This window comes from Garra rufa, chromosome 21 (assembly GCF_049309525.1).
Source record: "Garra rufa chromosome 21, GarRuf1.0, whole genome shotgun sequence".
Taxonomy (NCBI): domain Eukaryota; kingdom Metazoa; phylum Chordata; class Actinopteri; order Cypriniformes; family Cyprinidae; genus Garra; species Garra rufa.
The window spans coordinates 16,144,889-16,170,266 of NC_133381.1; the positions used below are offsets into that span (position 1 = coordinate 16,144,889).

General features: G+C 38.9%; 1 protein-coding gene across 1 annotated transcript in view; it reads right to left on the reverse strand.

The window, feature by feature from the left end:
* Window positions 1-25,378, reverse strand: part of ank3a (ankyrin 3a) — a 119,574-nt gene that overhangs the window by 12,444 nt on the left and 81,752 nt on the right. Inside the window, exons 27-41 of the mRNA XM_073826522.1 lie at window positions 24,361-24,470; window positions 20,853-21,077; window positions 19,136-19,290; window positions 18,805-19,016; window positions 17,179-17,386; window positions 16,843-16,939; window positions 16,015-16,243; window positions 14,094-14,219; window positions 13,501-13,623; window positions 13,190-13,216; window positions 12,512-12,590; window positions 3,114-10,256; window positions 2,356-2,430; window positions 1,771-1,902; window positions 639-782 (exon numbers count right to left, since the gene is read on the reverse strand). Coding sequence (XP_073682623.1) covers window positions 639-782; window positions 1,771-1,902; window positions 2,356-2,430; window positions 3,114-10,256; window positions 12,512-12,590; window positions 13,190-13,216; window positions 13,501-13,623; window positions 14,094-14,219; window positions 16,015-16,243; window positions 16,843-16,939; window positions 17,179-17,386; window positions 18,805-19,016; window positions 19,136-19,290; window positions 20,853-21,077; window positions 24,361-24,470 — 9,085 coding nt within the window. The remainder of the gene's footprint in view (window positions 1-638; window positions 783-1,770; window positions 1,903-2,355; window positions 2,431-3,113; window positions 10,257-12,511; window positions 12,591-13,189; window positions 13,217-13,500; window positions 13,624-14,093; window positions 14,220-16,014; window positions 16,244-16,842; window positions 16,940-17,178; window positions 17,387-18,804; window positions 19,017-19,135; window positions 19,291-20,852; window positions 21,078-24,360; window positions 24,471-25,378) is intronic.

A 25,378-nucleotide genomic window follows, 5' to 3' on the forward strand; every position in this document is an offset into this window, starting at 1 on the left:
GCTTCATCAGGATACAGCTGATAATAACATGCATCTTGCTTAGAAAAAACTCCTTCCTGACCTTTCAATAACAAAAGTAATTTCATGGCAGAGAACAGTATTTGTTTCATGTTCCATTGGCAATATACTGCTGGGCCTTCATTAAAACCAAAAGAAAAGTGTGTACATGTGTAGCAGGAAAATCTTTTTGTTTTTTTGTTTTTCTCGAGCGGCCCTTCCTACACTTGTTGAGGCAAAGCATCATGCTGTGATTGCTTCACGTCACATGACCATATACATGCATGTTCAAACCAGGTCCATGCATATGGTGTTGGGAGGAAGGGAAAGGGGTAACAGAAATGAAGAGTCTCTGAATACAGAAAGTCTTTAAAATAAGAGAATAGTGAGTGATTAAATAGACTGCGACCTAAAAAGATGCCTGTGATCTAATCTTCTATAAATGTGCCAAAGGCAACATCTCATTGTGGCTTCAAATTCAAAACAGTAATTATTGGTGGCCATTAACACTTTGGCAAACTGCACAGGGAGGTTGTAGAGGAAAAAACAAAGGTGACAATAAAAAGGGAATGAGTTGGAGAGGAGGGGGGTGAGGTTGGGTGGGTGTGAGGGGGATTCAGCTAGATGGGGCTAAACTTTACCATCCGCCTTTTCCTGGCACACAGCGCTATCATCTGCAAAACTTCTGGTGCCTGAAATGTTACCATAGTCAAATATGGGCCCTTCCAGCAGAGTCACAATATCCATCCGGTTCACTTTAGTCAGGACAGCCGTCAGTGCATCCGCTACGAAAATATAAATAAATGTAACTTATTTGCTTCAGGAATATACTTCACAGTATGTGTAAGACAGCGAAAGAAAGAAATTAAAGGATTATATTACTTCCAGAATAAAAATGTCCTGATAATTTATTCAGCCCTATGTCATCCAAGATGTTCTTCAGTCCAAAAATAATTAAGGTTTTTGAAGTAAACATTCCAGGATTTTTCTCCATATAGAGGACTTCAATGGGAACTAACGGGTTGAAGGTCCAAACTGCAGTTTCAATGCAGCTTCAAAGGGTTCTACACAATCCCAGCTGAGGACTAAGGGTCTTTTCTAGTGAATTGACTGATAATTTTCTTAAAGTAGTAAAAAATGCATATACTTTTTAACCACAAATGCTCATCTTGCACTAGCTTTGCGAGGTGTGTCTACGAATTACGGAATCATGTTGGAAAGGTCGCACATGGTTAGTTTTTTGTCTGTGTACTTCAGTTCAAAAAGGTAGGGTAGGGCGACAAACTATATCTCATTTTCTCTTCCAATTCCAAAACATCCGACATCATTGTTTTGCCTTTTTTTTGTAAAGGGCATTTGCTTTCCTTTGCACTTTCGCTTTGTGAACACTAGGTCTAAAAAAAAATAACGCAAGACCTTTTGCATGAAGACGAGTTAGTGCAAGATGAGCATTTGTGGTTAAAAAAGTATATACATTTTTTTTTTTTTTTAGAAAATGACCAATCGTTTCACTAGACAAGTACCCTATTTCTCGGATTGTGTATAGTCTTTTTAAGCTGCAATCAACCAGATGTTCCCCATTGAAGTCTACTATACACAGAAAAATCTTGGAATGTTTTCCTCAAAAACCTTTATTTCTTTTCGACTGAAGAAAGAAAGACATGAACATCTTGGGTGACATGGGGGTGAGTAAATTACCAGGATTTTTTTATTCTGGAAGTGAACTAATCCTTTAATAAAAAATAGGAGAGATGGACAGAAAATGATTCTCACTTGTGGCGTTTTTCCCATCCCGACTGACCCACTTCTTAAGGAGCATAAAGCTCTGGGCTGTGAGAGAGTTTGGGTTCTCTGTGCGGATGTGGTTTATCTCATCCACAGAAAAATTCATCTCTCGAGCCAGCTCTATAAAACAGAAAAACACATCACATTACAACTAGCTTTATCTGTGTACAGACAGCTAGTAAAGGAAGACTGTAAAGACTATTAAAAAGAACAATTGTACGTAACGTTTTTAAGACTTCCATTATTTGCTAAATTCTGAGTTTAAGAATTCCTGTTTCAAAGCTACGTAAACATTTGAAAATCTAATCAAAATAAAACAGTGAGTCTTTTATAGCATGTTTTGAATTATGAATTCAAATTCAGAATTTAGAAAATAAATCCAGTTCTGCACTGCAATACCAAGCACAGGCACAAGAGGGCACCATAGCAGTGCTGTTTTGAGGATTGTTTGTCATTGATTAATGATTAAATTTAAAACATTTTAAGTTTCAGAAGGTCATTAGTAAATAATTAGTGCCTGGAAAGTAAAATTTAACTAATTTTTTCAGTCATATGGGGAAAAGTGTGTCTTGCCTGTCCAGCTCAGTCCCAGGTGATCAGCAACAATGGCCATCCGAAGGTCTGTTCTCTCACAGGGACTCTGTGGACCTGTCATGACATACAGAACACAAACATTACAAACATGATACTTATTCATTTCAAGTAAAAAAATCCAGATGACTTCCTTCTTTTCTGGCCAAAACAAGGAAAAACAAAATTTTTCTCAGACAGAAGCTGTTATTGGGAGAGAAAAAACTAAAAGGGACATTTTTGAACAGTACTGTATTTGGCTAGAAAAGTAAGAACAGACAGATAGTGAACTACAACGTTTCAGCTACACAGTTGGTGCTCTGATTGTGTATGTGAAACAAATCGTCCACAGCATCTATGCAGGCAAGAACTATGAGTTTACACAACAGTATAAAAAAATGAAAACAAAACATTAACAAAAGAGACTTTGTTGAGATGAGGCATGCAGACAACATAGTACTGTACATTTTTTCTAACAAAGTTGACAAACACTGAAGCAGGTATAAATTCCTCGACAATGTTCCTTTAACCAACCCAGCACAGATAGACTGCTCAGTGCCCCACCCCTCATTATTATGATCAATTATCTGTGGAAGGTAGGGGAGATCTGACAGGGACAGATACAGTAGGGTACAGTCACAGCACAGTGATGAGAGAATGACAAGAATGACAACTATTGTTCACGCCACAGGCAATCCAATCAGTCACAACGGCTCATGCAACTAAGGATCAAGTAAAGTTTTCAATAAAGTTTTACAAACTAGGCTTGATCTCCGCGACGGGGGGCGACCTGCGAGCCCCTTCGTTCTTACTGCCCTCCTTCCCTCCTCCAGTCCGCTTACTCCTCCTCCTCTCACTGCCCGCCGCCCTTGTGACCTTTGTCCTCGAGGGTGTGACCCCTCGGGAGGAGCCAGCGGAGAGGGAGGGCTGGGACTGAGAGGGGTCCGATAGTGAGGTGCTTCGTGATGTGCTGCTGTCCTCCTCCGATTGCGACTGCTCTCCCTGTGTCTGTTTCTCCTCGTCTGAAAGTCGTTCGGCCACCTTTATTGCTTCTCCGCTAACGTTCTTTAAGAACTCGATCGACTGCCTACACACCTCGCTAACTGAACCACCGGAAGCACCAGATGGCCTGTCTTTGAAAGGCAGCCTAGAGGGAACCACTGGTCTGACTGATCTCTCTGGCTCTGTGAGCTTACTCGACCTTGGAACTACCTGAGCTGTGACAGCTGAGTTAGCTGCACCATTTCTTTTGATGTCCTTGACAGGTATTCTAGACTTTGGCTCAGGCATTATGGATGCAGGATCTACTTTCCTTGCCTCTGGCCTCACAACCTGTTTAGGCTTCTGCTTCCCTGAACTGAGTGTGTTAAAACTGAACCCTGCTGCCTTGACTGGGAGCCTAGACTTGGGCTGCCTGCTTTCTGAGACTACCTTAGTCTGAGGACTCTCAGCACTGGCTTTCTCCACTGATTCCCTGCAGAACTGAGCTTCTATTCTACTAGCTTTCTGCAAGGTGGGTTCAGAAGATGACTGCAAATTGAACACTACACTACCACACTGGATGTAATTTGCCTGCACATTGGAGGACTCTAAATTATTGTTGTTATTGTAGTTCTCTGATGGGTAATCTTTTCTGCTGGTCGGGGAAGAGTTAGTGCACCTGCTATCAAAGTGGCTTTCAGCTAATTGAGACTCCAAGCTAATGTATTCCGGCATCTGACTGTCTGAGGACTCAGTTTTAACATCAGTCAGTTCAGCTGAGCCAGGGTCTTTCTTTATAGTAATGGAAGCGGCGATGCCCATCTTAATGGGGGTGCGTAATTTGGGGTCGACCTTGGAGGCTGTGACAGTGCATGAGGTGGTGTCAGCGAATGGAGGTGCGTCCAGGCAGTCAGCACTGCCTTGCACTGTGCTGCCTCTGGAGGGTGTTAAATCTGTGGTTGCCTCTACCTTCCCCTCTACAGCTCTTTCCCCTGCCTTTGAGTGAGAGGCGACTACCCCCGCATTCCTGCCCCCTTTCCCCTTGTCCCCTGACTGCCCATCTGATGTATGCTCACCAATCTGGAAAAACTGAAGTCTCTCTTCAACAAAGTCCCTCTTGCTCATGTCAATAGCACCACTGCGGGTCATCTCAAACATCTTGCCCTCGTGGAAGGGGAAAGGGTTGGGCTCACTAGTTGGGGTGCTCTCATCTGTCGGGGTTCTTGCTGGAGTGGTATCCGGCGTGGTCGCTTGCGATTTGTCTTCCACTGACAAAGCACAGGGCTTCGGATCTTCATCTTTGTTTTTAGCATCGAAAGCTCCCTCCTCTCCCGCTTTACCAGACCATGGATCAAAATCCAAGCCTTTAGTAGCCACAGTTTTAAATGTAGTGTTTATGCTCTCCTCTAGTTGGTACTTATAATAATTGTCTGTAAAACCTTGTCTGTCTGGGTGTCTTCCCTCCAAAGAGTAGATTTTGTCCTCATTCTCATTGTCTGATTTTTTCCCAGATGACCTCTTGGTTTTTGCCTTTTCCCCTGATTCCTCATTTGGCGTGCTCTCCTCTTCAATCACTTCAAGTTTGCTCTGGCTGAAAGACCGATCTCCTGCTTTTCCCTCATTCGACAGGCTGGAGGTTTTAGGGTCACTCAGTCCATCGTCCTCATCTTGTAGGTCATACCCATCAAGAGAATCTATCTCAGTGGCATCTGTATCATGGGAAAATTCTGCAGTTGTTGCTATCGAGCAATCAGTGATAGACTGATCGTTTCCATTCTGTTCACATTCGACCTCTTCTCCTTTGACAATGCCGTTGATACCCGATTCCTTGGGGTGTGAGCCGTTTCTCTCTGGTTTCCTAGGCTTAACATGTTTTTCACACTCCTCAGCCATTTTGAATGTGTATTTCTTAAGGGGGGCAGGCTGAAAAACAGATTCATCATCACTAGAGTCACTGTTGTCAGCTCCAGGTGGAAGAGGGGAAGGAGGCTGGACTCTGATTACTGGCTCTGCAAGGAGATGTCTGTCATGTTCCTCTTGAAGGTTCACCTCCATCATCTCCGTTTCTGCTTCTGAGGAAGGACACGACCCCCTCTTTTCAGGGTCACCATGCTCAGTTTCTAAAGGTGGTGGTGGTGGGAACTCGATGTAAGCAATGCGTTTGTCTTTTGACCTTTTTCCATTCGAGTCTTGTTTTCTTTTTGAAGGCTCTGGCGACTGAGACTTGGCTTTTTCTGCTGGTACTTCTCTGAAAATGAATGTCTTAGGCTGCTCCTCTTCTTCTGACTCCTCTGGGATTGGGCTTGGCATGCCGGCCATGGAGCCGATGACAGGCTCAGGAGCTCTGGAATTCAGGTCATAGCTAACCTCCTCAGAGGTAGGTGTCTCGGGAGTGACCGGACTCTTCCCTGAACTATCCATAAATGTGACCTGCTCTAATGTGTCATCTTCAGGGCTTCCCTGTGGAGATGGCGGCTGTTTCTGTTTGACAGAATAAAACGCTCCTCGTGTTTCATGTACTGTCCTGCTCTCATGGCTCACAACTTTTTTGTAAGTGCTTAACTGGCCAGTAGCAGTTTCTTTCTCATACTGTTTACCTACTTGAATGCTGACATAGACAGGAAGAGGTTTAATATCAGCAGTGACACCTGGGGTCACTTTTTCGATAAACTCAACTTGGTTATCATCCACACCATTACAGACTATATTCACAATCTGCCTGCTAGAATCTGAGTTCACTACAGATGATACATCACTAGGTGATTTGCTAGCACCTGAATTAGGGTGCTGTGTATTTCTGGCTATGTGAGACCCTGTTCTTTCAGATTTTATGGAGGAATCTAACTTTAAAGTACTACTTTGATGATGGTCTATGAAACTAGATGAAACCCTAACAGGAATTTGTGATTCCGAGTTTTTTTTTAGAGCACCATTGCATTTTTCAGCATTACTAGGGTCTTCTCGAATTACAAGCTCTGTGTAAATGATCTTTTTAGTTGTTTCTTCTTTCGTCTCATTCTGTGAGTCATCCTTTTGCCTGTCATGCACTAGAGTATGAGTGAGCTTTGTCTTTTGGCCTTTCAGTTGCCCATTGCCATGGTTTTCCCAAGTTTTGTAAACTTTCCTGTCTTCACTGGCAATTTGCTCCTTACTGTAAACATTGTGGTGATCTTTCGGTGAAGAGTTATCTGACCTATTTCTCTGTCTTTCACTCTGCTGATTCTGGGCAAACACTTGAGCCTTTCGAACATTGTAACTGTGCCCACCCTCACTATCTTTTTTGGGGCTTCTCTCACTTTCTGAAGACTCTGTTGACTTTGGGGGATTCCCCCCTGCAAAAACTTGATAAACAGGTAGCTTACTTTCCTGCAGCTTCCTCACTGGGGATCCTGAATTGTGTCCCCACTGTGGACCTTTGTCTTGTTTCTGGGCCTCTGATTCAAATTTCATTCTTACTGAGCTAACCTTAGATGTTGAGGGCTGGAAATATTTAGACGATTCACTCACACTGCTTGCAGATGAGCTGTCTCCCTTTTTCGGGTCATCATTGTATCGAAGCAAGACTCGTCTTTCAGGACTGCTTGGTAGACTGGCACATTTTCTGTCATGGCAATCATACTTATCCCTAAACCTGTCTCTACTCCAGTCCTCTCCAGTACCTCCATTCCTATGCATTGACCTCTCTGGGCTACTACATGTTGAGCTGGGGCCAGAACGAGTCTCCCTTGCATCTTGTCTGCGATGCTTCTTTTCAGGGGACTGAAGCTCGTCATTCAGTTTTTCAGTTTTATCACGAAAGAACTGTGAGACTTCACTAAGTTTTTCCTCTGCCTCTTTGACAGTTCTGTCTACTCTGTCTCCATATTTGTGATTCTCTCTGCTTTTACTTTGCCCATCCTCAGAAACTCTCATCCAAATAGACTTTTTTGGACTATCAGGATCAGAAGCATACTGCAGCAAAGTGAGCTTGTCGTAATTGTCATCTTCTGATGATCTACCTGACCTATCAGGCTTTAGCATGAACTCTCTGATTGAGCTACCTTGTGTTCCCTCACCATAATATCGCGACCTGTCAATCACAGATTCATCTGAGTCTGAATGGGAAGAGTCAAATTTTTCTGACAGGAGCATTTTCTCTGCAAATTTGTATGATTCTCCCCTTGTTTCAGATGATTCATCATCATGATACTCCACTGACTGCTGACTAAGCAACTTCAAGGTCTTATCATCCTCCACAGAGACAGGCACGTGTATTCTGGAGTCCAGATAACAAGGAAGAGATTCTTCAGGTTCTATGCGGTCATGTTGCTCACTGCCCATCCTATTTTGCAGTTCTTTCATGCCACTTTTGCCCTGATATATGTACATTTCCTTCTCAGGGTGATTTTTTGTTTCTCTGATAATTACTTCAGTTGGTTCAGCTTTGTTGCCTTTCTCGATGTGAACCTCAATGATACGCTCGACCTTGGGCATTGGGTCTAGAGGTCTAACAGATGGATCTGCCCCTTCACTGCTGCTTTTGTGCTCAAACAAGCCTGTTAACTCTCTAGATGGATCCTTCCCAGATTGGAAGGCCTTCATTATGTCTCGTACAGACATGGTCTCCTCCATCCTCTCGGATGCAGTCTCTTTAACAGGCGGTTTGTGGTATACCATTCTTGTAGTGGTTGTTATGTGAGTTTCCTCTTTGACCCGCATACCTTTGCTCATCACATCATCCTCTGCATTGACTCTGGCTTGGTAAGCTTTAACTCTTTCTTTGATAGACCCACCAGGAGATCGAGGTTCAGTGTCTGCACATCGCAGTGGAGGCTTTGTCATTCTAGAATCTTCCAATGCTGGCTCCTTATGATCCTCTGGAGGCTCATAGCTCCTTATGACATGTACTACCTCGGTGCGTGTTTCAGTGATGACAGGAGGTATCTCCTGGAAGAGGCCTTTGGGCCCCATTCCTTCTGCACTTTGGGGGGCAGAGGGAGTTCTCTCACTGCGGGTTTCAAACCCACTGTCTGAAAGTGGACTCTTGTCTTGGTCATGGGACACGTCATCAGGAGAGTCCAGTGCTATTTCAGGGCCAAACAATGCATCGGCCAGCTTTGAAAGTTCTTTTTCTGAAGGTGAGGGGCGCATATTGTTTGGAGGCATTTTGAGCTTGTGCTCCTGTAGTGCCATTGCAGGTTTCAGGACACGTTTTTGTTTCTCCTCTCCTTCTCTCCTTGCTTCCTCAGTTCTCTGTTTAGCCTCTGCTATTTTAGAAAGAGAACTTGTGCCAATGTCATTTGTTAGGTAATCAACGACTTTAGCAAGGTTAAAATCTCTGTCAGATACTGGTTTTGTTTTGACTTGAGGGGCTAATGTTTCATATCGAGGAGGGCATCTCCATTCATTTTGTGGATTATCGTCTATGTCATCCTCTACGACATCTTTCTTGCTGGTTTTAATATTTGCCTTACTCTCTCTCAAAACATCCTTGCTAAGAATTTCACTGACTTTGACAAGATCCTGTTTGACTTTCTCTACAATCTTGAAAGGCTCCTCATCTTCCACTTTATGTTCCTTAGAGTCAGCATGATAACCTTTGGAGCTTGAATTTGTATCAGTTTGCAAAATTGCAGACATTCTGATTAAGTCCTCCTTCATTTCAGCCACGTCTTTTAGTATCTCCTGGCTATTTGACAGAGGGGATGAAGAGGTAGCAGATTTAATTGTTCCTGGGGACATGTGCATTGGAGTCTTGACAGGAGACAGAGTTCTGGCAAAAGAAGACTGAGTCTGGGCATTGACCTCTTGGGGCATGGCCTTTCTGGGGGACAGGAGAGCAGCTGTTGACATGGAGACTTCAGGGAGCTTTTTAAACTGGTGTTCTGGTAAGACATTTATAACGGAATAGACAGGGACTGTAATAGTGCTTGAAGTTACAGATGTGGTAGAATTCGGAGGGGATCTGAGGGAGGCATACAGTGAGCTGGATGCAGAGGAACGGATAGACTGGTAAGAGGATGAGGGAGTGGAGGACACTGACTTTAGTGTGCCATAGCCAGCAGAGCAGGAATTAAATGTTTTTTCCACTTCATCAAAGGCAGCATTTACACTTGTTGTTGCCGCATTGGTTGTGGCTTGAATTCTTTCCTGCAAGGTGCTGGTAAGATGGGTTGTTGGGGAGGAGGAGCGATATTTGGTTGGGGAAACCGTCCCATTGATCAGCGCAGCTGCTGTAGTGGCTGAGCCGGATTTCAATGGTGAGGAGAGGGATGACAGATATCCTCTGGCAGAGGCATCAGTGTTGGTTCTGACAGAGGAGAATCCCGGGACAGTTTTAATGGGGGAGCAGGTTGCTGGAGGGTTTGAGGTTACGACAGACTTATATGGCAAACTTGAGCTGTACATGTTTAGTGAAGACTTAGGTGAGGCTGGAGGAGTCATTGCAATGGACGATCTTTCCAGCAAGGTTCCAGGTGGTACAGGAGATGTCCTGGCTGAGAGCCCTGTGAGGCCTTTAAGTGAAACTGGATCAGGGGCACTCTTGCCTGGAGAGGACAGAAGGGTGGGGGAAGCTTGGACCGGATACTGGGCACCTTGAACTACAGTTTTTATTGGCGAGGAGATTGTCCTGTAGGATCGAATCGGTGATGCAATGTCACTGGCAGATTTGATGGAAGACGCTGGTGAACCTCCAATAATGGATTTGATAGGAGAGGCAGAGTTCACAGACCACACCGACCTCAGTGGGGAGGCTGAGGGGGTGTTGGATGAGGAGCTCGAGAGGGAGCCAAATCCAGACTTTGTCTGGCAGGGGACGTTGACAGGAGAGCTTGTCGCCCAGGCCTGGTAGGAGCGCGTCGTAAAGACAGGCTTGTAAGCGTAGCCAGAAGGCTGCGGCGTGGTTTTTGGAGTGGTGGTGTTATGGCCTCTTTCAGCTGTTTCTAGCATAATTAAATTAATAAAGTAAACGGAAATAGTTAAATAAGAGAGAAGAGAGAAACAAGAAAGATTCAGTCAGGGGATAAATCCAAGAACAAACAGCAGTGGAAATACTGAAACTGTGGAGGCTTTGGACAATGAAAAGTAATTGAAACATGAAAAACAAAACATAACTCATGCCTATGGCACATGGATGGAGATGCAAAATTATGGAAAAATGTCAGCCACTTAAATAAGCCAAGAAGCTCAAAATGTTCTGAAAATATGTTTCATATTAAATTAATAAAAAAAACTTTTTATCTATCTATTAATTTTTGCTTAGGGATGTCATAAGTACCGGTGTTAGGTATGAAATCCTACAGTGTTGGTACTACTGAGTACAGAGTAAATTTATATTGAGTTAAAAAGATTCCTGTCAAAATAGAGCATTAGGCCTTGCATTGTAAATGCAGCATAACAGACCTGTCTATTTATTATATCATAAATATTAAACAAAATTGTTGAGAAAAAACACTCACCGATCGCTGCTGGGCAACTTTAAAGGGATAGTTCACCCAAAAATGAAAATTTGATGTTTATCTGCTTACCCCCAATGCATTCAAGATGTAGGTTACTTTGTTTCCTCAGAAAAACACAAACGAAGATTTTTAACGAAAACCGGTGCAGTCTGCCAGCCTTATCATGGACGTGGATGGGCACCAAACCTTTAAAAGTAAACAAAAACATGCACAGACAAATCCAAATTACACCCTGCGGCTCGTGATGATACATTGATGTCCTAAGACACGAAACGATCGGTTTTTGTGAGAAACTGAACAGTATTTATATAATTTTTACCTTTGATACACATCCACGTCCATCTGTCATGTGCACGGGTTTGGCATCAGTCACGTCACATGTGCACGTGCTCTGGCGTAGAATACGCAAACGCCGTAAGGGGAAATCAGTGAAAAGTCCCGGATGAGTTTGCGCAAACTAATGTAATCTTTTAGCTTTAAATCGGTTTAAACAATCAGGATACGCGAAAGTAATTACCATTTTGAATAGCCGCTATACCCACAATCTCTGTGCACTGTGTAAACAATGAGTGTCGTATACATGCGACAGATCGCTTCCAGCGTTTGCGTATTCTACGCCAGAGCGCGTGCTCATGTGACGTGACTGATGCCAAACTCGTGCACATGACAGATGGACGTGGCTGTGTATCAAAGGTAAAAAATGATATAAATACTGTTCAGTTTCTCACAAAAACCGATCGTTTCGTGTCTTAGGACATCAATGTATCATCACGAGCCGCAGGGTGTAATTTGGATTTGTCTGTGCATGTTTTTGTTTACTCTTAAACATTTGGTGCCCATCCACGTCCATGATAAGGCTGGCAGACTGCACCGGTTTTCGTTAAAAATCTTCGTTTGTGTTTTTCTGAGGAAACAAAGTAACCTACATCTTGGATGCATTGGGGGTAAGCAGATAAACATCAAATTTTCATTTTTGGGTGAACTATCCCTTTAATACATTTAATAAACAATCTAAAATCGAACATAAACAAAGTTAGGCCTACAGGAGAAAAAAAGCATTTTTTGCATTTTTAATTACAATCAATATTTATGAAATATATATAATGTTTAATTGAGAAACTTGAAGGCTATATGCCATTGTTTTAATTTATTATTAATATTTACCTTAATAATGCACTTTTTAACTAAAGGCGTATGTTCAATAGCCTATTAATTTTAGCGGTGTTAGCTGACATTTTGGTATTATGACAAACTTGCTTTTCTTCACCCTTAAAAGGCAACAAGCAGGTAAATCTGATCAACTGCAAGGCACAGAGTTGTAATAAATGAATAAGGGAGCAAGTATTGATTACTGATATTGAGTCCACCGTTCAACATTCTTTTGAAAATAAAACAATGAATACAATATGAGGCATAATAATGGGTTTATTCAAAAACACATTAAGCAATACACAACCTATAAAGACAATGTGATAGCAAATCATATGAAATGTGTAACAATAAAACAAAAAACAACACAAATGACAAAAGAAGGCAAAAAAGCAAGCAAACAAATGTAACTGTTTATGAATGATGTACACAGACATTATATACTGGCAGTTCTGTTGCCGAAAATGGTGAGATATGAGATTATTGTGACTTCATATATGCCTATATCAGATGCCTGTGTACTTGTGAAGCTTGGACTGTGTGATTATGTCATGCTGATGTTTCAAGAATAAAGAAATTGTAAGACTCACTGGATGCTGGATCGGCCAGATAGCTGTAGCGTTTTCGCAATGCTAATGATGCAAAGGTATGTCGTCGATCTTTGTCATTCTGCAATAACACAAAAGTAAAAATCCTATGTAAGAACATAGTGACAAAAATCGTAGTGCAATGATCTTTTAAGTAACTACTACTACTACAATTTCCTTTTGATTGTTTTGAAAGCACTGATCTATGTTGGTTCAGATTTTTTTCAGTGCATCTTTTGAAGAAATTCATTCATGTGGTGAATTTAATTTAGGCTATCGGTAAAATATTTAAATTGCTTCAGTTTCTGTAAGGAATGTTATGCTTCATTTCACTTTAAAATGCGGTCTCCTGAGAGAGGGTCAACTAGACAAGCACAGCCCATTTGCTAACAGTGTGAAAGGTTAGTATTTTCCAGTGAAACTGCCTAATTGCTTCACTTTGAAATCAAATGAAATAAAACTTAATTCTGCAAAAGAGATATGTAAAAAAATGTTTCCACCAAGCCACAAAATAACACAAGGCTTTAAATATACTGATAAACACAAAAAGAAGTCATGCACTTGCCTAACCAATGACGGGAGCTGGTACAAAAGCTTTTGACCAATCACATAAATAAATAAGCGTATGATCACGTAAGCACCACATTAAAGGCAAAGGTGGACAAGTTATGAAATATGTACCTCATCATCAGGATCCGACTCCATTTCCTAAAATTTCCCATGTTGCATTGCAGCAACACATAATGGAGCAGCAGCAGCCGAGGACAGTGAGTAGGTGAAGATGGTATTGGATAGAGACGAGCAAGAGAAAGAGGACAGTAAAGGAATAGAAAAGATAATAAATGCAGATGCAGAGATTAAAAGAGAGCAAGACAAAAGGAAATGCAAAATAAAGTTACAACTAAAGCAGCAACATGAATAGCTCTGTGATGTGTTTAACGTTTAATAGACTCCAAATAACACCAGAGAATTATGTTTTTGTCTGTTCTTACCTTCCTGTGTGTTGGCAGTGTAAAGTTAAGGTTGCAGATCGCACTCTGTGGCAGGCCTTTTGCGATTTTAGGTTCTCTGAGGAATGACATTCTCCCACATGGCTCTTGGCCCATATCTCTGACCTACAAAACACATTCATATACACAACATAGAATGACAAAAAGTCTTAATCATATTAGAAGCCGAATAAAAGCTGCTTTAATTTAAATTGAGCTGAGCTGCCTCATGGGGTCTGTTATATTGCGGTCACATGACCAGCCTAATGCTAATTATAGGACACTTTTGCTATACCTGTTATAGGACACTTTTGCTCATGGAATAAATAATTTATGGCAGACTGTGAATAGAGCTTTTTTTCAGAGGCACTGGTAACCGAAAACGTTTGTGTGATGCTGTATTCACTTTGCTTAGCATCAATAAAATGTCCAATACATTTGTCACATCTGTTTAAAAATTTTTTTTTTTACTTTTTGCATTTAATTTCAACATTTAGATTTAACTGCATAGCTGATTTACTTGATAATACTTGTTGACTGAAATTCTGTATGTGCATGCATAATAGCTGGAAGAATTAGGCCAATGTCTCTCAAACCTTGACATTGAATGGGAGTCGGTTCTCTTTGAAGGCATAGAAGTTGAAGATGAGTTGCTGACCACTCTTTGCCAGAGGAGCGATGTTGCCGTAGCATTCTACATGAATGGGTTTACCCTCCAGAATCTGACAAAAGAACGAGTGAAAATCATAAGCATTTATACATTTATGTCTCTGTAGTGTCAATAAATGATCAGAAGGGGTTATTGTGTTTGAATATATGAGAAAATGAATGCGTGGGCGTTTATATGAATACAGTCTGTGAATTACAAAGGTACATGTTCTGTCATAGGTTTTTTTTTTTTCAGTGAATGGTCCTGTGTGTATATGGGCCATTCTACAGAACTGGTCCAAAGTCAGAGTTGGAAACATCTTGAAAAAATTATTTTTCCAAAAAATTTGTATGTATGCAAATTCTATAATATCTAAGGTACACATTTCTAGTAACTGTGCAGTTAATTCTCATATTGTATTTGCAGAAAAATTTGGAATATCTGTCCTCTCCCCAAATTTGTCACTACTGATACACAGTAATGTATCATTCAATAAGAAGGGTTATATCAACCTTTTAATATTTTGCTTACATCTACATGGTAAATATTTTTTACAATGTAAATCAACAACAATTACATTTTTTTTTTATTGCAAAGAGATACAATTCAGAGCATCTGTTTATGACATTTGTCACTTTTACAGCATTTTCCTTGAATTCCCTAATCAGGGATGAAATAAAAAACTGATCAAAAAATTTCTCATGACAATGACAGATCAAAATCTCTCTTTAAATGTTCTTCCATTTATACAAAAACTATTTACAAAAGAAAGGGGATGTGGACGCAATAACTTTAAATAAACATAAAACATGAGTTCTATATCAAAAAAGCATTAGGTTTAAAAGGAGTTATATACTCAATCCATTTGGACCAAAAGTCAACAATTTCATTTGTAACAATATTTCAAGTGCAATTTATGAGATTTGTTGTATTCTGAATCCAATTTTTCTTTGAAAAAGGCAAAAAGTTGATCATACTAATTTTAAAGTAAAGAATACATTAGTCTGTATATACATTGAACCAAAACTATCATAATATTTTGGCAGATAATGTTTCGGTTGTGACTGCACATTTTCAGTAGTGACTGTAATGCTATGCTTTTATGCTTTTACCTTGCAAACTAAAACACTGCTAAAACTAATTTGCATAACTGTACTAAAAAAAAATTATTTCCCCCAAATATGAGGATTATGAGTTCCCGTTTGTTACTACAGGAACAAAGATGCCACGATTTGGTCGTGACTGTTTCAGTAGTGGCAAATTTACAGAATAACACCCAAAAAAAATCAATGATGTCACTACTGAAACTCAACCAAATGTTTCAGTAGTGACTGTTTAGGTAGTGACAATTTTAGATACTTTTGAACCTGGCTTAAAGTAGTGACATTCCTTAAAGTTGCATAGATTTTCAACACATTTACCTCAAAATGATGGGGCCTATCTACTTACCATGTAGTTATGAGAGAGAGGGATCATAAATGTAGGGGTGTAGTTAAAATCAGTCTCAAATGTAGAATCAAAAAGATAATTTTATAAACAACAATGGAAATAAAATACAAAAATTATTTCAATATCATTTCCATAAGTTCGGGACAGCCACCTATCAGTTGAAAGTACCAAATAAATTATGATTTTGAATATATTAGGCTTATCTATTGTGGGTTTCAATAGATAATAGAAGGATCTTAGGAAACATTAAAGATTTGAATACTTAAATGATTTTTAAATGTGTTTTTTAGTTGTGGGACAGCAGTTTCTGTAGAATGGCCCTAATACAAGAATATTCACAAACTCATGACTCACTGTTTCCAAACAGAGTATGTTCAACGTTAATTATGTATGTGAACGTGCGAGTTACAGTGGCACACCTCAATGTCTTTGCTCCTTGCCACCTCCTCAAAGTTCTCCTGCTGCTCCAGAGTTTTGTCAGCTTTGTCGTCAGTCATGCAGAAGCAACGCAAACGGGACTCTATGGGGTCGATCATTTTAGCAAACACCACAAACTTGGCCAGGTACGGAACGCAGATCAGCTCTCTGTACAACTGAGATGCTAAACCCACGGTCTCGCTGATCTGCTGACAGTCTGCCAACCAAAATCTACAAAAAAGAGTGGAAAGAATTCACCTAGAATAAAGAAAAACCCTGTACAATTCTCAAATTTTCACAAATATTTACTTTCTCTGTTACAACTCCATGGGACCGAAAACCTTGGTTCTAAGATGTTTACATGATAGTTTTGGAAACAAAATCTTTGGTCAGTTGTCTTCAACACTGACACAAACACTGAATGTTTATACAAATGGTGCTCAGCGGGTTGGCTGAAACCCAAAAATGGGCAGCAAATCTCTTCTTAAAAACAAAATATGACTATAGAAGCATGCACATTTAAGAAAAAAAAAAAAAACGCTCATCAAAATGAAGCAGATAAAATGCAATCCAAACTGCATCAGTTAACCAGATCCCTCACAATGTTTATAAAAAAGGTGTCTGTTTTTTATTGACCTTATGTGAACCTTCCTTTCCTCACTAACTCTTATTTCCAGGCCACAGTCTGCAGTCATATTCGAGTTGTGGATGTGCAGATGAACATAATTATGATTATATAATTTAATCTAGGGCATCCCCCACTGTCCCCCACTCCAAAGCACATGATTCGAATCTACATCTGATATACTCCAACATCAGTTGAGACTCACCTGGCAGATACATTTGTGGTGAAGGAAACACAGTCTGTGACAAAGGAGAGCGGAGTGGTCCCAGTGATGTCTTCCCACTGTGCAGGGGATGTTCCACCTAAAAACAAAACAGTCTTGAACATTGGTGTATGGAATCACTGTTATCACTTAGTTGGGTTGATGAATTTCTTCGGAAATTTCATGTCACTTGCAAATGCATGTTTTATCTCAGAATTTTCCTGACCTTTAACTCTGTATACACCAAAGCAAACACATGCTGGTGCATATTCATTTGGCCATGACAAGCTGACATTTTCCCCATTTTATTTAAAACACATAAACAAACTATTCACGTGCCTGTAATGCTACAGAGCAGTCTAAGGCAGGGGGCAGGTTCTCCTTTGCGTCCGTTAGCAACAGCCTCTTTGGATCTGGGCGGCACAGGGATTGTCATGGTGATGGGCTTGTGGAATTTCCTTCTTCTGGGCTCCACTGTAACAATCGGGCTAAAGGACGCACGGTTACCAGTGATAATCCGCACAATGTCCTCTGGCACTGGCTGCGCCTGAGAGAGAAACAGAAAAAAGGAGTATGATGAACAGAAGGAAAAACAGAAGAGCATCTACAGTGCTAATGCATGTCTGAAGTAAATTTTGTATAACCACTCTAGGCATGTGCGACAAATGAATCATCCTTGGAATGCATATAGCTTTGTATTGCCGCAGTCTTCTGACTTGTTTCTTGTGTAACATGTATACACTCTAGTTTCTATGCAATGGTCATGAGATGTTTACCAGAAAATGCATCCTGACCACAACATCCTGAGTTGTTTGGAATAATAATGTGAGTGGTCTGTGAAAAAATATTCTACTATAGTTTCTACTATAGTGTGTGTATGTGTATATGTGTATATGTTATGTAAATTTCTTTAATTACTTTCACTTACGAATCATTCAAAGCACTTCCATTCAAATCACTTGCAAACCAAACGTCATTATGGCTTGCAACCAATTTTTAAATCTACACAAGCTCTACAACTAGATCAGTATATAGCTTATTAAAGGGATAGTTCATCCAAAAATGGAAACTGGCCCATGATTTACTCACCCTTAAGGCATTATAGGTGGATATAACTTTCTTTTTTCAGACGTTATCCAATTTGAGTTTTATTAAAAATGTTGTGGCTCTTGAAAGCTTATAGTAGAAGTGAGTGGGTATTTTTTTTACAATAGTACAAAAGAAGTGTAATAAAGTGTATCCATCCATCTTGAAAGTGACCTCCTGAAGCGTTTTTGTAAGAAAAACATGCATATTTACAACTTTATAATCTCTTGCTTCTTCTAACTTTCGTACGTAGAACATAGATGTAGCGTAAGTACAAATCAAGGATTTGTAAAGAAAATTGTCGGAGGATTTCGTTATAAGCCAAGAGGACATTGGTTTTCCTTTGCTACACAAAGGAAACTTTGCTTCCTTCGCTCATGTAAACAAACCTTGGTTCTCAAGAGAGTAGCATAAACTCACCAGAGCTTATGCTACGTATCCATCATCACCACTCTCTCGTGGACATGCATATGACAGTTAGCGGAAGCTAGAGAATATGGTTTATAAAGTTGTAAATATGGATGTTTTTTTTTTTTTTTACAAAAACGCATTGTTTTGCTTCAGGATGCCTTTATTTACACCCCAAGCCGTGCAGGACACTTTTTATGATGGATGATCTTTTGGACTACTGAAAAATAACACTTCCATTAAAAAGCTTGTCAGAGCCAGGACCTTTTTATTTAAATATAACTCCAAATTGTATTCATTCACACCTAGGATGCTTTGAGGTTGAGAAAATCATAGGCTAATTTTTTTTTTTTTTAAACTATAAATCTTCAATAAAATGGATGACTAAGTAATCAAATTGCATTAATAATTAAATGCAAAAGCTTGGCCAAACCTAATTTTAAAAACAACCATCTTGATAAGTTTGTATACCTGTAGTCCAACACGAATCTTCTTCGTAAGCGCTCCCTGGGGAAAGGCAGCTTTTACCATGGGAACCGCCTCACTGCTCAGGACTCCACCCTCTGGTCCCATGTAATCACTTTCTTGCTTGATCCGTGACACCACCGCAAAGTACTGTGGGAAATCTTTTGTGATGATGCGGCAGATACGTTTTTTCTCCAGCTCTGCTGGACTGTCCATCTCTGTAATTAAATATGAAAACACAAATAAACAAAAGTTTTTAATGAAAACTACCAGTGAGGTTTAAACTACCCTTATTAGTCTGAAGTTTTAGTTATGCCATTAGCTGTTTGTACATTACCCTCATCCATGCCATTGAGGATTGAGGTGAGCTCTGTCACTTTACAGTCATAATGATGTTCTTTCCAGGTTTCTCCATTATCGCTGCGTAGGACGATCAGCTCTCTTTCCTTTTCCCGCATGGAGCCGAAATGAGGAATTTCAACTATCACAGGCCTAAAATGAAGTGAAGACAATTAGGGGAGAATTCACTAATCAGATGGGGAACTGCACCATGCAAATTGCATTCAGCACTAATATGATTAGGATTTAAAAAGGAAATCCTGACATTACTCAGTCTACACTCATTCCCCATTGACATTTTTGTCAAAAAATTAAAACTAATGCATTTAGGCCAAGATTACATTGTTCAAGGGACAGTTCACCTAAAATTTTATCATTAATTGCTCAGCCTAATGTCGTTCCAAACCTGTAATACCTTTGTTCATCTTCAGAACAGAAATTATATTTACACAAATACACAAAGATATTTTTGATTAAATCTGAGAGCAATGCAACTGAAATGTTCCCAGGCCCAGAAAAATAGTAAGAACATCGTTAAAATAGTCAATGTGATGTCAGTGGTTCAACCATAATGGTATGAAGGTCCATGAATACTTTTTGCGTGCAAAGAAAACAAAAATAACGATTTAATTCAACAATTTCCTCTCTTTTGTGACACTCTCCACTGCCATTCACAAGAGTACCAAGACGTACGAGCGTCTGGCATACATCCCGGAAGCACTGCACTTTGTTTACAAGCAGAAGGACATGCAGTCTGTACATAAAACATGTCTGAAGATTGTCTGAAGGTTTCAATTGCATTGCTTTCTATGCAGGGTCAGAAAGTTCTCGGATTTCATCAAAAATATCTTAATTTGTGTTCAGAAGATGAACGAAGGTCTTATGAGTTTGGAATGACATGAGAGAGAGAGTAATTAATGACAGAATTTTCATGTTTGGGTGAACTATCCCATGATTTACTTGGTTTTACTGTGAAACTACAGATGATTTAAAGGGACAGTTAACCCAAAAATGAAAATCAGCCCATTTAATAATCACTTTAATCTAGCTTGCGCAAACTGTTGTACATGGAAGCTGCAAAGGATGTCGGCGCTGCACATGCACCAGTGAGTCTCCAAAAACCAACGTTTGTTTACAGGAGCAAAGGAAGCAAAATTTCCTTACTTTAGCAAAGGAAAACCAGTCTCCTCTTGCTTTATATCGAAATCCTCAAAAAAAATTTTTTTTTTTTTACAAATTCTCCTTTTGTACTTCTAATTAGTGACCATTGTTTTGTTTTGGTTTCTCCACGGCGCATCCGTGGGACCACACTGCTAATGTATTACGTAATCCGCCTGGAGCAGCTTCCGTGTACAACAGTTGGCGCAAGCTAGATTAAAGTGATTATTACGTTTAAAACATGGATATTTTTCTTACAAAAATGCATCGATTCGCTACAGGAGGTCTTTATTCACCCCCTGAAGCTGCGTAAGGCACTTTTTATTATGGATGGATGCACTTTATTGGACTTGTTTTGGACTGATGAATAGAAACATCTGTCTATTGCAATGATAGAGCTTGAAAGTGCCAGGATAATTTTTAATTTAACTCTGATTGGATTTGTCTGAAAGAAGGAATTTGTATACACCTAGGATGCCTGGAGGATGAGTAAATAATGGGCTAATTTTCATTTTTGGGTGAACTAACCCTTTAAGCCACCATGGAGCAATTCTTACCCCAAAAACTGTGCCCCAGCTGGCCCCATCTCCACCAGCCTGCTCACAAGACCCTCTCCCTCCACCATAGGTGGTGGATACGCCAGGCGGTGCCGTTTTGCTAGGCGGCAGGTTATTCGCGTTGGTGCTGGACACTTCCTGGGTGGAATGATTATACGCATCCCATCGTGTCGACTTCCTCTCATCGACCCGCCCCGAGCGTCCACCATAAAACTCACTAGAAACCTGCAAGAAGAGAAAGAATTAATGGAAGAAAAACAGTGAAGGAGATGAAGAAAGAAAGAGGGACACCACGCTAACCCACTACACAGACACGAACGAGTGAGAGACGATTCCCATGCTGTGATCACTGTACACCCAACACACGTGGTGAGAGAGAGGGAGGGAGAAGGGAAAGGTCTACGCAGAAACAAAAAGGAGGAGAAACAGTAAGCGGAAACAGACCATTAAAGCCAGAGAGGTCGAGACAGTTTAGTCAAGACAGAAGAAAAACAATTAAAAAGAGTGACAGTGCTTCGAGCTGTTAAACCTGGCAGCATTTAGTCCCTCATACAACAGCAGCAGAGACACCTGAACAGGAAATGAAAGGGATTCCTGTGATATTGATTCACCAAAATATTACCATAGTCACTGTACTCATGACTCGGTGTGCAAAGCTGAAAATAATATACTGTTTACTGCCAAGATCAATTGTTTCGAAGCAGTGATCAGTGATCAACAGTGTGACCAAAAGCACCTCCACAGGTGGACAGAAAACCCAAAACACCCATTATCTGTTAACATGAGCTGAATATAATATATATTTGTATGTGCATTGCCATTGCGTGTTCCGTTACATATACATGAGATCCTAACACTGATGACTCAGGGCTCGGCGATAAACTAAAAATATGGCTTGTCAACATATTGGTGATATTCAATATATTAAAACTAGTGTCTAAAATAAAATGAAAACCAGGTACTATTTTGAAGTAATTAATGAATTAAATATGTTTATAATCATTTATAAACAGTTATTGTTATTATTAATTAAAACTACTAAAATAAAAATATATAAATATAAGAAAAAACTTAGAACTGAAATAAAAGAACCAAATTGAAAACGAAATAGAATATTTAAAATATATTTAAATATTTAAAAATATGAATAATTACATTACATGAATAATGTAAGAAAATCTTAATCACCTTAAAAACCTTAACCTTAAAAAGAATAAAGAATAAATAAATTTAAATCTCAAAAAGAATATATATATTTTTTTATTATATTTTTTATATGATATATTCCATCCATAAGATTTACAGGGACATTACTGATAGATGGTGTGAACAATAATCAGTTTCTTAAATTAGAGTAGTAAATCAATTCAAATACAATATACTATTAATTTTCAATATATCACCCAGCCCTACTGAAGAAATAGTGCCTCGTAGTAATTTCTAACTAAAAAATGAAGAACATTACAAAGAACTCCCTTTCATCAAAAAATGTCTAATGTGCTGATGGTGGAACTAGTGTGTGTAATAAGTGATCTGGAATTTATTTTATGACTGCTGAAGTTGCTGATTTCTGAATGAGATGAGGTCCATTTCCCACAGACCGGCTAAACACACACAGTGTGGAGGAGTGCTCACACAGATGAGGAGATAAAACGGGGAATAAAACACCAGAGAGCAGGAAAGAGATAAAGAGTGAAAGAAAACAGGAGAGGACAGATGAAAAATAGAGGGAAAAGACAGGACAGAAAAAGCTATAGAAAGAGTGATGTCACCGGACTCAGTTTTCACCTGGAGTCATACTGAGGAAGCGGGGAGGAAGGGCTGCAAAAGGAAAAATTAACAGAAAGAAAAAAGAACAGAAAGCAGGAGGTAAAAAAATGAACAACATTTATTATTACAGTTGTTGTCATGGTAAAAATGCTGACATACATGTAAGAAAGACATGAAGCTGATGTCAAAAATCAGATCTTATGTATAATGTGGCAGAAAGCATGTGGGGGGGGGGGACTAAAGGAAAACAAAATGCTTTATGCAAACAACTCAATGAAGCCAATGAAAAACTTCTCACATGCTTGCCCAAAACAGCATTATTTTTGCAGACTGGTTGGATTAAATCATCTTCCACCAATCATAAATGCTATCATTATAATGTGCTAATGAGATGCTCAATCCCCCCTTAGGAGACATAGGTGGTCAAAATCACCACAAAATAAATTTGAGTTCTACAAAATTACAATTCATTTGGTTCCACTAATAGACTGAATGACACTTCTAAATAAAAACTTCTAAATAAACTTCTAAATAAAAAAAACTATAACTGTAAATACAAATATGTAAAGTAAGGAGGACTGAGCACTATGCAAACAGTTTGAGGACAGTAAGATTTTGTAAGTAATCAATACTTTCATTCAGTGAGGATGCATTAAAATAATTAAAAGTGATAGAAAAGACATTTATTATGTTACAAAAGGATTTATATTTTAATTAAAAGTTTCGAATAAAAATAAGCAACATATCAGCATATTAGAAAACACTCAAAAATCTTACCGAACCCAAACTTTTGAACTATAGCGAATATACACTACCAGCCAAAGTTTTTAGACAGTACGATTTTTAAAGAAGCTTTCAAAAGATGTTTTTTAAAGAAGTCTCTTCTGCTCACCAAGCCTGCATTTATTTGATCCAAAATACACAAAGCAGTAATATTGCGAAATATTTTTACTAATTTAAATAACGGCTTTCTATATGAATATATTTGAAAATGTAATTTATTCCTGTGATCAAAGCTACATTTTTAGCATCATTACTCCAGTCTTTAGTGTCACATGATCCTTTCAGGTATCATTCTGATTTGAAAAATAAACATTTTTCATTATTATTATTATCAAGAATTTTAAAAGTTGAGTCATTTTTTTTATGATTTCTTAATGAATAGAAAGATCCAAAGATGAGAATTTACCTGACATAAAAAGCTTTTGTAATATTATATACTATACCAAAAATTAATACTTTTATTTAGCAAGGATGCTTTAAATCTATCAAAAGTGATAATAAAGACATTTACAATGTTACAATCTATTTCAGATAAATGCTGTTTTTTCTGAACTTTCTATTCATCTAAGAAACCTGGAATAATTCTAGTCAGCTGTTTTTGAGCAGTAAATCTGAATATTAGAATGATTTCTGAAGGATCATGTGACATTCATGATGCTAAAAATCTTTGAAATCTTTTTGAAATCACAGGAATAATTACATTTTAAAATCTATTCAAATAGAAAACAATTATTTTAAATAGTAAAAATATTCTAATATTTTACTGTTTTTGCTGTACTTCGGATTAACTAAATGCAGCTTTGATGAGCAGAAAAGACTTCTTTAAAAAACATTAAAAATCGTACTGATCCCAAACCTTTGTACGGTAGTGTACATCATATATAATCAAAATATATTAATGTTGTGATTTCTAATGTGTTTGCATACTTGTGTTAAACAAACTAAACATACTTACCCAGAATGCACAGGACTGCAGACAGTGTTATGTGAGTGGTCCACTGTATCAGGGGTCCAACTGTACCGCCGCATACACTCGTTGTTGTATTCACGAGTCACTGCAAGGTGCTGTAAACACATCCATAAAAAAAAAAAAAAAAAAACATACTTCAGGGTCAGCAGTTGCATAACCTTCAAAGTTAGTGTTAGGTTTTTTTTGATGACTTTACTTTTGATGGTTATCTAAGGATAAAACCGCTGCCAAAATAAAGTCAAGAAACAGAATGTCTTTGAAAACATCATGATGATGCATCTGGATGAAACATGGCTTCAAACAGGACATTCAACAAGAAAAATAAAAAGCAGAAAAAACAATAAGTGAAAGACAACGTAATAAATGCTACAGATGGATGTGGAGCTTAGAGCTTGTATTTCTAAACAAACAATAACACACAAATACAGATGAGCGATTTAGATTTTTGTCTAATGAAAGGATGGAAAAGATGGAGAGAGATGATCTAACATGGTCATGATCAAGGACCTGTACCTTATTATGTGGGTCCACCATGTAGGAAATTTCTTTAAATACACTCTGAAGCCAAACAAAGAGAGAGAAAATAAGTATAATGTTGTTCAAAACCGAGTGATCTGTCTACTTGATTGAACCTGAACTGAAGGCCTTACAAATTACATGAAGGCCAAAAAGCTGTCAAGACAGGCAGCTCAGTTGCTTTTAGAACACAACATCTGACACTGATCAAGAATAAAAGCACTTTAGTATGCAACACTGCACTCTTTCTCTTCGTATGTTCCTAAACAAGAAACATGGTCATATACTATACTCAGTACTACTGACACAGTACTGACCTCATAACTGTTATTTTTAGTTAAGGTTAATGGATGTCATGCTTGATATGCAAACAATTCAAATTTTAATCAAATAAAATCAGTGGCCTATAACTACATCTTTGTTTTCTTTAAGAATTGAGCAGTTTCTAGTCTAGCCTGATTATTTGCTCCAGAGAATGGAAAGAGCA